At 51.8% G+C, this 14143-nt stretch overlaps 1 protein-coding gene across 1 annotated transcript in view; it reads right to left on the bottom strand.

The window, feature by feature from the left end:
* The window catches only part of LOC127916630 (cilia- and flagella-associated protein 47-like), a 75371-nt gene that overhangs the window by 59817 nt on the left and 1411 nt on the right, over positions 1-14143 (bottom strand). Inside the window, exons 5-8 of the mRNA XM_052498940.1 lie at positions 13595-14084; positions 12212-12381; positions 11968-12116; positions 9523-9743 (exon numbers count right to left, since the gene is read on the bottom strand). Of these exons, the coding sequence (XP_052354900.1) occupies positions 9523-9743; positions 11968-12116; positions 12212-12381; positions 13595-14084 (1030 nt within the window). The remainder of the gene's footprint in view (positions 1-9522; positions 9744-11967; positions 12117-12211; positions 12382-13594; positions 14085-14143) is intronic.

Raw genomic sequence — 14143 nt, 5'->3', positions numbered from 1 at the left:
GAGGGTCACTGATGAAGTTAACCATCTATCTACCTGGCTCTGCCCTGGGGAGATGGTTCCACTAGGAGGGTCACTGATGAAGTTAACCATCTATCTACCTGGCTCTGCCCTGGGGAGATGGTTCCACTAGGAGGGTCACTGATGAAGTTAACCATCTATCTACCTGGCTCTGTCCTGGGGAGATGGTTCCACTAGGAGGGTCACTGATGAAGTTAACCATCTATCTACCTGGCTCTGTCCTGGGGAGATGGTTCCACTAGGAGGGTCACTGATGAAGTTAACCATCTGTCTACCTGGCTCTGTCCTGGGGAGATGGTTCCACTAGGAGGGTCACTGATGAAGTTAACCATCTGTCTACCTGGCTCTGCCCTGGGGAGATGGTTCCACTAGGAGGGTCACTGATGAAGTTAACCATCTATCTACCTGGCTCTGCCCTGGGGAGATGGTTCCACTAGGAGGGTCACTGATGAAGTTAACCATCTATCTACCTGGCTCTGCCCTGGGGAGATGGTTCCACTAGGAGGGTCACTGATGAAGTTAACCATCTATCTACCTGGCTCTGCCCTGGGGAGATGGTTCCACTAGGAGGGTCACTGATGAAGTTAACCATCTGTCTACCTGGCTCTGTCCTGGGGAGATGGTTCCACTAGGAGGGTCACTGATGAAGTTAACCATCTATCTACCTGGCTCTGCCCTGGGGAGATGGTTCCACTAGGAGGGTCACTGATGAAGTTAACCATCTGTCTACCTGGCTCTGCCCTGGGGAGATGGTTCCACTAGGAGGGTCACTGATGAAGTTAACCATCTATCTACCTGGCTCTGTCCTGGGGAGATGGTTCCACTAGGAGGGTCACTGATGAAGTTAACCATCTATCTACCTGGCTCTGTCCTGGGGAGATGGTTCCACTAGGAGGGTCACTGATGAAGTTAACCATCTATCTACCTGGCTCTGCCCTGGGGAGATGGTTCCACTAGGAGGGTCACTGATGAAGTTAACCATCTATCTACCTGGCTCTGCCCTGGGGAGATGGTTCCACTAGGAGGGTCACTGATGAAGTTGACCATCTATCTACCTGGCTCTGCCCTGGGGAGATGGTTCCACTAGGAGGGTCACTGATGAAGTTAACCATCTGTCTACCTGGCTCTGCCCTGGGGAGATGGTTCCACTAGTGGGGTCACTGATGAAGTTGACCATCTGTCTACCTGGCTCTGCCCTGGGGAGATGGTTCCACTAGGAGGGTCACTGATGAAGTTAACCATCTATCTACCTGGCTCTGCCCTGGGGAGATGGTTCCACTAGGAGGGTCACTGATGAAGTTAACCATCTATCTACCTGGCTCTGCCCTGGGGAGATGGTTCCACTAGGAGGGTCACTGATGAAGTTAACCATCTATCTACCTGGCTCTGTCCTGGGGAGATGGTTCCACTAGGAGGGTCACTGATGAAGTTAACCATCTATCTACCTGGCTCTGCCCTGGGGAGATGGTTCCACTAGGAGGGTCACTGATGAAGTTAACCATCTATCTACCTGGCTCTGTCCTGGGGAGATGGTTCCACTAGTGGGGTCACTGATGAAGTTAACCATCTGTCTACCTGGCTCTGTCCTGGGGAGATGGTTCCACTAGGAGGGTCACTGATGAAGTTAACCATCTATCTACCTGGCTCTGTCCTGGGGAGATGGTTCCACTAGGAGGGTCACTGATGAAGTTAACCATATATCTACCTGGCTCTGTCCTGGGGAGATGGTTCCACTAGGGGGTCACTGATGAAGTTAACCATCTATCTACCTGGCTCTGCCCTGGGGAGATGGTTCCACTAGTGGGTCACTGATGAAGTTAACCATCTGTCTACCTGGCTCTGCCCTGGGGAGATGGTTCCACTAGGAGGGTCACTGATGAAGTTGACCATCTATCTACCTGGCTCTGCCCTGGGGAGATGGTTCCACTAGGAGGGTCACTGATGAAGTTAACCATCTGTCTACCTGGCTCTGCCCTGGGGAGATGGTTCCACTAGTGGGGTCACTGATGAAGTTGACCATCTGTCTACCTGGCTCTGCCCTGGGGAGATGGTTCCACTAGTGGGGTCACTGATGAAGTTAACCATCTATCTACCTGGCTCTGCCCTGGGGAGATGGTTCCACTAGGAGGGTCACTGATGAAGTTAACCATCTGTCTACCTGGCTCTGCCCTGGGGAGATGGTTCCACTAGGAGGGTCACTGATGAAGTTAACCATCTATCTACCTGGCTCTGCCCTGGGGAGATGGTTCCACTAGGAGGGTCACTGATGAAGTTAACCATCTGTCTACCTGGCTCTGCCCTGGGGAGATGGTTCCACTAGGAGGGTCACTGATGAAGTTAACCATCTGTCTACCTGGCTCTGCCCTGGGGAGATGGTTCCACTAGGAGGGTCACTGATGAAGTTAACCATCTATCTACCTGGCTCTGCCCTGGGGAGATGGTTCCACTAGGAGGGTCACTGATGAAGTTAACCATCTGTCTACCTGGCTCTGTCCTGGGGAGATGGTTCCACTAGTGGGGTCACTGATGAAGTTAACCATCTATCTACCTGGCTCTGTCCTGGGGAGATGGTTCCACTAGTGGGGTCACTGATGAAGTTAACCATCTATCTACCTGGCTCTGCCCTGGGGAGATGGTTCCACTAGGAGGGTCACTGATGAAGTTAACCATCTATCTACCTGGCTCTGTCCTGGGGAGATGGTTCCACTAGGAGGGTCACTGATGAAGTTAACCATCTATCTACCTGGCTCTGTCCTGGGGAGATGGTTCCACTAGGAGGGTCACTGATGAAGTTAACCATCTATCTACCTGGCTCTGCCCTGGGGAGATGGTTCCACTAGGAGGGTCACTGATGAAGTTAACCATCTATCTACCTGGCTCTGCCCTGGGGAGATGGTTCCACTAGGAGGGTCACTGATGAAGTTAACCATCTATCTACCTGGCTCTGTCCTGGGGAGATGGTTCCACTAGGAGGGTCACTGATGAAGTTAACCATCTATCTACCTGGCTCTGTCCTGGGGAGATGGTTCCACTAGGAGGGTCACTGATGAAGTTAACCATCTATCTACCTGGCTCTGTCCTGGGGAGATGGTTCCACTAGGAGGGTCACTGATGAAGTTAACCATCTATCTACCTGGCTCTGTCCTGGGGAGATGGTTCCACTAGGAGGGTCACTGATGAAGTTAACCATCTATCTACCTGGCTCTGCCCTGGGGAGATGGTTCCACTAGGAGGGTCACTGATGAAGTTAACCATCTATCTACCTGGCTCTGTCCTGGGGAGATGGTTCCACTAGGAGGGTCACTGATGAAGTTAACCATCTATCTACCTGGCTCTGTCCTGGGGAGATGGTTCCACTAGGAGGGTCACTGATGAAGTTAACCATCTATCTACCTGGCTCTGCCCTGGGGAGATGGTTCCACTAGGAGGGTCACTGATGAAGTTAACCATATATCTACCTGGCTCTGCCCTGGGGAGATGGTTCCACTAGTGGGGTCACTGATGAAGTTAACCATCTGTCTACCTGGCTCTGCCCTGGGGAGATGGTTCCACTAGGAGGGTCACTGATGAAGTTAACCATCTGTCTACCTGGCTCTGTCCTGGGGAGATGGTTCCACTAGGAGGGTCACTGATGAAGTTAACCATCTATCTACCTGGCTCTGCCCTGGGGAGATGGTTCCACTAGGAGGGTCACTGATGAAGTTAACCATCTATCTACCTGGCTCTGCCCTGGGGAGATGGTTCCACTAGGAGGGTCACTGATGAAGTTAACCATCTATCTACCTGGCTCTGCCCTGGGGAGATGGTTCCACTAGGAGGGTCACTGATGAAGTTAACCATCTGTCTACCTGGCTCTGTCCTGGGGAGATGGTTCCACTAGGAGGGTCACTGATGAAGTTAACCATCTGTCTACCTGGCTCTGCCCTGGGGAGATGGTTCCACTAGGAGGGTCACTGATGAAGTTAACCATCTGTCTACCTGGCTCTGTCCTGGGGAGATGGTTCCACTAGGAGGGTCACTGATGAAGTTAACCATCTATCTACCTGGCTCTGTCCTGGGGAGATGGTTCCACTAGGAGGGTCACTGATGAAGTTAACCATCTGTCTACCTGGCTCTGTCCTGGGGAGATGGTTCCACTAGGAGGGTCACTGATGAAGTTAACCATCTATCTACCTGGCTCTGCCCTGGGGAGATGGTTCCACTAGGAGGGTCACTGATGAAGTTAACCATCTATCTACCTGGCTCTGCCCTGGGGAGATGGTTCCACTAGGAGGGTCACTGATGAAGTTAACCATCTATCTACCTGGCTCTGTCCTGGGGAGATGGTTCCACTAGGAGGGTCACTGATGAAGTTAACCATCTGTCTACCTGGCTCTGCCCTGGGGAGATGGTTCCACTAGGAGGGTCACTGATGAAGTTAACCATCTGTCTACCTGGCTCTGTCCTGGGGAGATGGTTCCACTAGGAGGGTCACTGATGAAGTTAACCATCTATCTACCTGGCTCTGCCCTGGGGAGATGGTTCCACTAGGAGGGTCACTGATGAAGTTAACCATCTATCTACCTGGCTCTGTCCTGGGGAGATGGTTCCACTAGTGGGGTCACTGATGAAGTTAACCATCTATCTACCTGGCTCTGCCCTGGGGAGATGGTTCCACTAGGAGGGTCACTGATGAAGTTGACCATATATCTACCTGGCTCTGTCCTGGGGAGATGGTTCCACTAGTGGGGTCACTGATGAAGTTGACCATATATCTACCTGGCTCTGTCCTGGGGAGATGGTTCCACTAGGAGGGTCACTGATGAAGTTAACCATCTATCTACCTGGCTCTGCCCTGGGGAGATGGTTCCACTAGGAGGGTCACTGATGAAGTTAACCATCTGTCTACCTGGCTCTGTCCTGGGGAGATGGTTCCACTAGGAGGGTCACTGATGAAGTTAACCATCTGTCTACCTGGCTCTGCCCTGGGGAGATGGTTCCACTAGGAGGGTCACTGATGAAGTTAACCATCTGTCTACCTGGCTCTGTCCTGGGGAGATGGTTCCACTAGGAGGGTCACTGATGAAGTTAACCATCTGTCTACCTGGCTCTGTCCTGGGGAGATGGTTCCACTAGGAGGGTCACTGATGAAGTTAACCATCTATCTACCTGGCTCTGCCCTGGGGAGATGGTTCCACTAGGAGGGTCACTGATGAAGTTAACCATCTATCTACCTGGCTCTGTCCTGGGGAGATGGTTCCACTAGGAGGGTCACTGATGAAGTTAACCATCTATCTACCTGGCTCTGTCCTGGGGAGATGGTTCCACTAGGAGGGTCACTGATGAAGTTAACCATCTGTCTACCTGGCTCTGCCCTGGGGAGATGGTTCCACTAGTGGGGTCACTGATGAAGTTAACCATCTATCTACCTGGCTCTGCCCTGGGGAGATGGTTCCACTAGTGGGGTCACTGATGAAGTTAACCATCTGTCTACCTGGCTCTGCCCTGGGGAGATGGTTCCACTAGTGGGGTCACTGATGAAGTTAACCATCTATCTACCTGGCTCTGTCCTGGGGAGATGGTTCCACTAGGAGGGTCACTGATGAAGTTAACCATCTGTCTACCTGGCTCTGTCCTGGGGAGATGGTTCCACTAGGAGGGTCACTGATGAAGTTAACCATCTGTCTACCTGGCTCTGTCCTGGGGAGATGGTTCCACTAGGAGGGTCACTGATGAAGTTAACCATCTGTCTACCTGGCTCTGTCCTGGGGAGATGGTTCCACTAGGAGGGTCACTGATGAAGTTAACCATCTATCTACCTGGCTCTGTCCTGGGGAGATGGTTCCACTAGGAGGTCACTGATGAAGTTGACCATCTGTCTACCTGGCTCTGTCCTGGGGAGATGGTTCCACTAGGAGGGTCACTGATGAAGTTGACCATATATCTACCGGGCTCTGCCCTGGGGAGATGGTTCCACTAGGAGGGTCACTGATGAAGTTAACCATCTGTCTACCTGGCTCTGCCCTGGGGAGATGGTTCCACTAGTGGGGTCACTGATGAAGTTAACCATCTATCTACCTGGCTCTGTCCTGGGGAGATGGTTCCACTAGGAGGGTCACTGATGAAGTTAACCATCTATCTACCTGGCTCTGTCCTGGGGAGATGGTTCCACTAGGGGGTCACTGATGAAGTTAACCATCTGTCTACCTGGCTCTGTCCTGGGGAGATGGTTCCACTAGTGGGGTCACTGATGAAGTTAACCATCTATCTACCTGGCTCTGCCCTGGGGAGATGGTTCCACTAGGAGGGTCACTGATGAAGTTAACCATATATCTACCTGGCTCTGTCCTGGGGAGATGGTTCCACTAGTGGGGTCACTGATGAAGTTAACCATCTATCTACCTGGCTCTGTCCTGGGGAGATGGTTCCACTAGTGGGGTCACTGATGAAGTTAACCATCTATCTACCTGGCTCTGTCCTGGGGAGATGGTTCCACTAGGAGGGTCACTGATGAAGTTAACCATCTATCTACCTGGCTCTGTCCTGGGGAGATGGTTCCACTAGTGGGGTCACTGATGAAGTTAACCATCTGTCTACCTGGCTCTGTCCTGGGGAGATGGTTCCACTAGGAGGGTCACTGATGAAGTTAACCATCTATCTACCTGGCTCTGTCCTGGGGAGATGGTTCCACTAGTGGGGTCACTGATGAAGTTAACCATCTATCTACCTGGCTCTGTCCTGGGGAGATGGTTCCACTAGGGGGTCACTGATGAAGTTAACCATCTATCTACCTGGCTCTGTCCTGGGGAGATGGTTCCACTAGTGGGGTCACTGATGAAGTTAACCATCTGTCTACCTGGCTCTGTCCTGGGGAGATGGTTCCACTAGGAGGGTCACTGATGAAGTTAACCATCTATCTACCTGGCTCTGTCCTGGGGAGATGGTTCCACTAGGGGGTCACTGATGAAGTTAACCATCTGTCTACCTGGCTCTGTCCTGGGGAGATGGTTCCACTAGGAGGGTCACTGATGAAGTTAACCATCTATCTACCTGGCTCTGCCCTGGGGAGATGGTTCCACTAGGGGTCACTGATAAAGTTAACCATCTGTCTACCTGGCTCTGCCCTGGGGAGACGGTTCCACTAGGAGGGTCACTGATGAAGTTGACCATCTATCTACCTGGCTCTGTCCTGGGGAGACGGTTCCACTAGGAGGGTCACTGATGAAGTTAACCATCTATCTACCTGGCTCTGTCCTGGGGAGATGGTTCCACTAGGAGGGTCACTGATGAAGTTGGCCATCTGTCTACCTGGCTCTGTCCTGGGGAGACGGTTCCACTAGGAGGGTCACTGATGAAGTTGACCATCTATCTACCTGGCTCTGTCCTGGGGAGACGGTTCCACTAGGAGGGTCACTGATGAAGTTGACCATCTATCTACTGGCTCTGCCCTGGGGAGACGGTTCCACTAGGAGGGTCACTGATGAAGTTAACCATCTATCTACCTGGCTCTGTCCTGGGGAGATGGTTCCACTAGGAGGGTCACTGATGAAGTTAACCATCTATCTACCTGGCTCTGTCCTGGGGAGATGGTTCCACTAGTGAGGGTCACTGATGAAGTTGACCATCTATCTACCTGGCTCTGCCCTGGGGAGATGGTTCCACTAGGAGGGTCACTGATGAAGTTGACCATCTATCTACCTGGCTCTGTCCTGGGGAGATGGTTCCACTAGTGAGGGTCACTGATGAAGTTAACCATCTGTCTACCTGGCTCTGCCCTGGGGAGATGGTTCCACTAGTGAGGGTCACTGATGAAGTTAACCATCTGTCTACCTGGCTCTGCCCTGGGGAGATGGTTCCACTAGGAGGGTCACTGATGAAGTTGACCATCTATCTACCTGGCTCTGTCCTGGGGAGATGGTTCCACTAGGAGGGTCACTGATGAAGTTGACCATCTATCTACCTGGCTCTGTCCTGGGGAGATGGTTCCACTAGGAGGGTCACTGATGAAGTTGACCATCTATCTACCTGGCTCTGTCCTGGGGAGATGGTTCCACTAGGAGGGTCACTGATGAAGTTAACCATCTGTCTACCTGGCTCTGTCCTGGGGAGATGGTTCCACTAGGAGGGTCACTGATGAAGTTGACCATCTGTCTACCTGGCTCTGCCCTGGGGAGATGGTTCCACTAGGAGGGTCACTGATGAAGTTGACCATCTATCTACCTGGCTCTGTCCTGGGGAGATGGTTCCACTAGGAGGGTCACTGATGAAGTTAACCATCTATCTACCTGGCTCTGCCCTGGGGAGATGGTTCCACTAGGAGGGTCACTGATGAAGTTAACCATCTGTCTACCTGGCTCTGCCCTGGGGAGATGGTTCCACTAGGAGGGTCACTGATGAAGTTGACCATCTATCTACCTGGCTCTGCCCTGGGGAGATGGTTCCACTAGTGGGGTCACTGATGAAGTTGACCATCTATCTACCTGGCTCTGCCCTGGGGAGATGGTTCCACTAGTGGGGTCACTGATGAAGTTGGCCATCTGTCTACCTGGCTCTGTCCTGGGGAGATGGTTCCACTAGGAGGGTCACTGATGAAGTTGACCATCTATCTACCTGGCTCTGTCCTGGGGAGATGGTTCCACTAGTGGGGTCACTGATAAAGTTGGCCATCTGTCTACCTGGCTCTGCCCTGGGGAGATGGTTCCACTAGGAGGGTCACTGATGAAGTTGACCATCTGTCTACCTGGCTCTGCCCTGGGGAGATGGTTCCACTAGGAGGGTCACTGATGAAGTTGACCATCTGTCTACCTGGCTCTGCCCTGGGGAGATGGTTCCACTAGTGGGGTCACTGATGAAGTTGACCATCTGTCTACCTGGCTCTGTCCTGGGGAGATGGTTCCACTAGGAGGGTCACTGATGAAGTTAACCATCTGTCTACCTGGCTCTGTCCTGGGGAGATGGTTCCACTAGTAGGGTCACTGATGAAGTTAACCATCTGTCTACCTGGCTCTGTCCTGGGGAGATGGTTCCACTAGTGGGTCACTGATGAAGTTAACCATCTATCTACCTGGCTCTGCCCTGGGGAGATGGTTCCACTAGTGGGGTCACTGATGAAGTTAACCATCTATCTACCTGGCTCTGCCCTGGGGAGATGGTTCCACTAGTGGGGTCACTGATGAAGTTAACCATCTATCTACCTGGCTCTGCCCTGGGGAGATGGTTCCACTAGTGGGGTCACTGATGAAGTTAACCATCTATCTACCTGGCTCTGCCCTGGGGAGATGGTTCCACTAGGAGGGTCACTGATGAAGTTAACCATATATCTACCTGGCTCTGCCCTGGGGAGATGGTTCCACTAGTGGGGTCACTGATGAAGTTGACCATATATCTACCTGGCTCTGCCCTGGGGAGATGGTTCCACTAGTGGGGTCACTGATGAAGTTGACCATATATCTACCTGGCTCTGTCCTGGGGAGATGGTTCCACTAGTGGGGTCACTGATGAAGTTGACCATCTGTCTACCTGGCTCTGTCCTGGGGAGATGGTTCCACTAGTGGGGTCACTGATGAAGTTGGCCATCTTTCGGAACTTGAAGGTGACAGGGAGATGAGGGGAGAGGTTGTGGAGCACACACAGGACGTCCACGCGCTCTCCCATCAGGCACTGCTGGAAGCTGAAGCTGTGGCCGGGGCTGGGCACCAGGGAGACAGGGAGGGCTGAGCCAGTCACCGCCAGCTCCACACAGTAACCTGGGGATAGAGGTCAGGGCTTAGAGGTCAGAGAGGTCAGGGGTCAAGTACAAGACAGTCCCAGATCAAGCACAACACTTCTGTTATAGCTGTTGTACACATGTCAGTCAGTACCCCTCACCAGAGAATGGCTTCAATTGTTGTTTATACTAATGATATAATATACACTGTTAAATTGCAGCATGTTGTTCCTGCTATTGGTAAGGAACAGACTGAGGCTTGCTGTACCATTGTGGGGTGGTACAGTGGAGTGCTGTTGGTAAGGAACAGACTGAGGCTTGCTGTACCATTGTGGGGTGGTACAGTGGAGTGCTGTTGGTAAGGAACAGACTGAGGCTTGCTGTACCATTGTGGGGAGGTACAGTGGAGTGCTGTTGGTAAGGAACAGACTGAGGCTTGCTGTACCATTGTGGGGTGGTACAGTGGAGTGCTGTTGGTAAGGAACAGACTGAGGCTTGCTGTACCATTGTGGGGTGGTACAGTGGAGTGCTGTTGGTAAGGAACAGACTGAACCATTGTGGGGTGGTACAGTGGAGTGCTGTTGGTAAGGAACAGACTGAGGCTTGCTGTACCATTGTGGGGTGGTACAGTGGAGTGCTGTTGGTAAGGAACAGACTGAGGCTTGCTGTACCATTGTGGGGTGGTACAGTGGAGTGCTGTTGGTAAGGAACAGACTGAGGCTTGCTGTACCATTGTGGGGTGGTACAGTGGAGTGCTGTTGGTAAGGAACAGACTGAGGCTTGCTGTACCATTGTGGGGTGGTACAGTGGAGTGCTGTTGGTAAGGAACAGACTGAGGCTTGCTGTACCATTGTGGGGTGGTACAGTGGAGTGCTGTTGGTAAGGAACAGACTGAGGCTTGCTGTACCATTGTGGGGTGGTACAGTGGAGTGCTGTTGGTAAGGAACAGACTGAGGCTTGCTGTACCATTGTGGGGTGGTACAGTGGAGTGCTGTTGGTAAGGAACAGACTGAGGCTTGCTGTACCATTGTGGGGTGGTACAGTGGAGTGCTGTTGGTAAGGAACAGACTGAGGCTTGCTGTACCATTGTGGGGTGGTACAGTGGAGTGCTGTTGGTAAGGAACAGACTGAGGCTTGCTGTACCATTGTGGGGTGGTACAGTGGAGTGCTGTTGGTAAGGAACAGACTGAGGCTTGCTGTACCATTGTGGGGTGGTACAGTGGAGTGCTGTTGGTAAGGAACAGACTGAGGCTTGCTGTACCATTGTGGGGAGGTACAGTGGAGTGCTGTTGGTAAGGAACAGACTGAGGCTTGCTGTACCATTGTGGGGAGGTACAGTGGAGTGCTGTTGGTAAGGAACAGACTGAGGCTTGCTGTACCATTGTGGGGTGGTACAGTGGAGTGCTGTTGGTAAGGAACAGACTGAGGCTTGCTGTACCATTGTGGGGAGGTACAGTGGAGTGCTGTTGGTAAGGAACAGACTGAGGCTTGCTGTACCATTGTGGGGAGGTACAGTGGAGTGCTGTTGGTAAGGAACAGACTGAGGCTTGCTGTACCATTGTGGGGAGGTACAGTGGAGTGCTGTTGGTAAGGAACAGACTGAGGCTTGCTGTACCATTGTGGGGAGGTACAGTGGAGTGCTGTTGGTAAGGAACAGACTGAGGCTTGCTGTACCATTGTGGGGTGGTACAGTGGAGTGCTGTTGGTAAGGAACAGACTGAGGCTTGCTGTACCATTGTGGGGAGGTACAGTGGAGTGCTGTTGGTAAGGAACAGACTGAGGCTTGCTGTACCATTGTGGGGAGGTACAGTGGAGTGCTGTTGGTAAGGAACAGACTGAGGCTTGCTGTACCATTGTGGGGAGGTACAGTGGAGTGCTGTTGGTAAGGAACAGACTGAGGCTTGCTGTACCATTGTGGGGAGGTACAGTGGAGTGCTGTTGGTAAGGAACAGACTGAGGCTTGCTGTACCATTGTGGGGAGGTACAGTGGAGTGCTGTTGGTAAGGAACAGACTGAGGCTTGCTGTACCATTGTGGGGAGGTACAGTGGAGTGCTGTTGGTAAGGAACAGACTGAGGCTTGCTGTACCATTGTGGGGAGGTACAGTGGAGTGCTGTTGGTAAGGAACAGACTGAGGCTTGCTGTACCATTGTGGGGAGGTACAGTGGAGTGCTGTTGGTAAGGAACAGACTGAGGCTTGCTGTACCATTGTGGGGAGGTACAGTGGAGTGCTGTTGGTAAGGAACAGACTGAGGCTTGCTGTACCATTGTGGGGAGGTACAGTGGAGTGCTGCTGCTGCTGCTGGTTGAAGCCATCTTTACTTCCCACCGTGTGGAACTTGAGGAAGAGGGAGACGTCTTGTTTACTGGCTGCTGCTGAGGCCCCACTGCTCTTCTGCTCCTCCCTGCTCCTTCTGAAGAACAGAACAACCATTATATACTGCCTGTTATAATGTCTTTATACACATTTATACCCCCACATAGACACACACACAGGAGGGCTGGATACCTTCTGCTGACAGGACGGAAGCAGACCCACAGAGTGGTTCTGTCGTAGGGTCTCAGTCGTCCCTCGTTGGGCACACAGGCGATCACAGTGGAGGGATCCACAGCGGTGGCCCTGTTACGAACACTCCTCTCTAGCAGCGCTGCGTCTGTACTCCTCTGGAGGTCAAAGCCCTGATGAAACACACACACACACAGACACGCAGACACACACACAGGCACAGACACACACACAAACACACACACAGACACACACAGACAGACACACACAGACACGCAGACACACACATGGGCACAGACACACACACAAACACACACACACACACACACACACACACACACACACACACACACACACACACACACACACACACACACACACACACACACACACACACACACACACACACACACACACACACACACACACACACACACACACACACACACACACACATACAGCAATACAAAAGTGTATCAGGCCTAACGATAGGGATCTAAAAACACAGTTTAGTATAGTTGCACTTCAGTGTGAAATATGTCAACAAAATGTATTTAACATTATTTTACCAGCTACATTGACTGAGAACACATTCTCATTTACAGCAACGACCTGAGGAATAGTTACAGGGGAGAGGAGGGGGAAATGAATGAGACAATTGTAAACTGGGGATGATTAGGTGGCCATGATGGTATGAAGACCAGATTGGGAATTTAGTCAGGACACCAGGGTTAACACCCCTACTGTTACAATAAGTGCCATGGGATCTTTAGTGACCACACAGAGTCAGGACACCCTTTTAACGTCCCATCCGAAAGACAGCACCCTACACAGGGAAATGTCCCCAATCACTGCCCTGGGGCGTTGGGGCATTTCTTTTTTAGATCAGAGGAAAGGGTGCCTCCTACTGGCCCTCCAACACCACTTCCAGCAGCATCTGGTCTCCCATCCAGGGAATGTGTCTGTGTTTTCTCTCTGTGTGTGTTGGTGCATGTGTGTGTCTGTGTTTTCTCTCTGTGTGTGTTGGTGCATGTGTGTGTCTGTGTTTTCTCTCTGTGTGTTGGTGCATGTGTGTGTTTGTGTTTTCTCTCTGTGTGTGTTGGTGCATGTGTGTGTCTGTGTTTTCTCTCTGTGTGTGTTGGTGCATGTGTGTGTCTGTGTTTTCTCTCTGTGTGTGTTGGTGCATGTGTGTGTCTGTGTTTTCTCTCTGTGTGTGTTGGTGCATGTGTGTATCTGTGTTTTCTCTCTGTGTGTGTTGGTGCATGTGTGTGTCTGTGTTTTCTCTCTGTGTGTGTTGGTGCATGTGTGTGTCTGTGTTTTCTCTCTGTGTGTGTTGGTGCATGTGTGTGTCTGTGTTTTCTCTCTGTGTGTGTTGGTTCATGTGTGTGTCTGTGTTTTCTCTCTGTGTGTGTTGGTGCATGTGTGTGTCTGTGTTTTCTCTCTGTGTGTGTTGGTGCATGTGTGTGTCTGTGTTTTCTCTCTGTGTGTGTTGGTGCATGTGTGTGTCTGTGTTTTCTCTCTGTGTGTGTTGGTGCATGTGTGTGTCTGTGTTTTCTCTCTGTGTGTGTTGGTGCATGTGTGTATCTGTGTTTTCTCTCTGTGTGTGTTGGTGCATGTGTGTGTCTGTGTTTTCTCTCTGTATCTGCGTACCATTTCTGTCCCTGGAGCATCGTCCTGCAGCACCACCATCCAGTCGCAGGCCTGTGGTCCACTGTTCACCAGAACCACCTTTTCCACCCGGGACGTCCCAAAGAAGACGGGTCCGAAGCGGAGGCAGGACAACCTGTCCCCCTCTAGGTCCTGGAGCTCCAGGCTCTGCTCCAAAACATCAGCCCTGATCTTCAGGACCACGTCCTTACTGTTCTGCAGCTTCACCCTGAGAGAAAGGGAAGGAGGGAGGGAGGAAACTCAATAAACACACACAAAATGCACAAA

This window comes from Oncorhynchus keta, chromosome 37 (genome assembly GCF_023373465.1).
Source record: "Oncorhynchus keta strain PuntledgeMale-10-30-2019 chromosome 37, Oket_V2, whole genome shotgun sequence".
In the NCBI taxonomy this organism is placed as follows: domain Eukaryota; kingdom Metazoa; phylum Chordata; class Actinopteri; order Salmoniformes; family Salmonidae; genus Oncorhynchus; species Oncorhynchus keta.
Note: the sequence above shows the minus strand (reverse complement) of the source record. Positions and strands in the feature narration are given on the sequence as shown.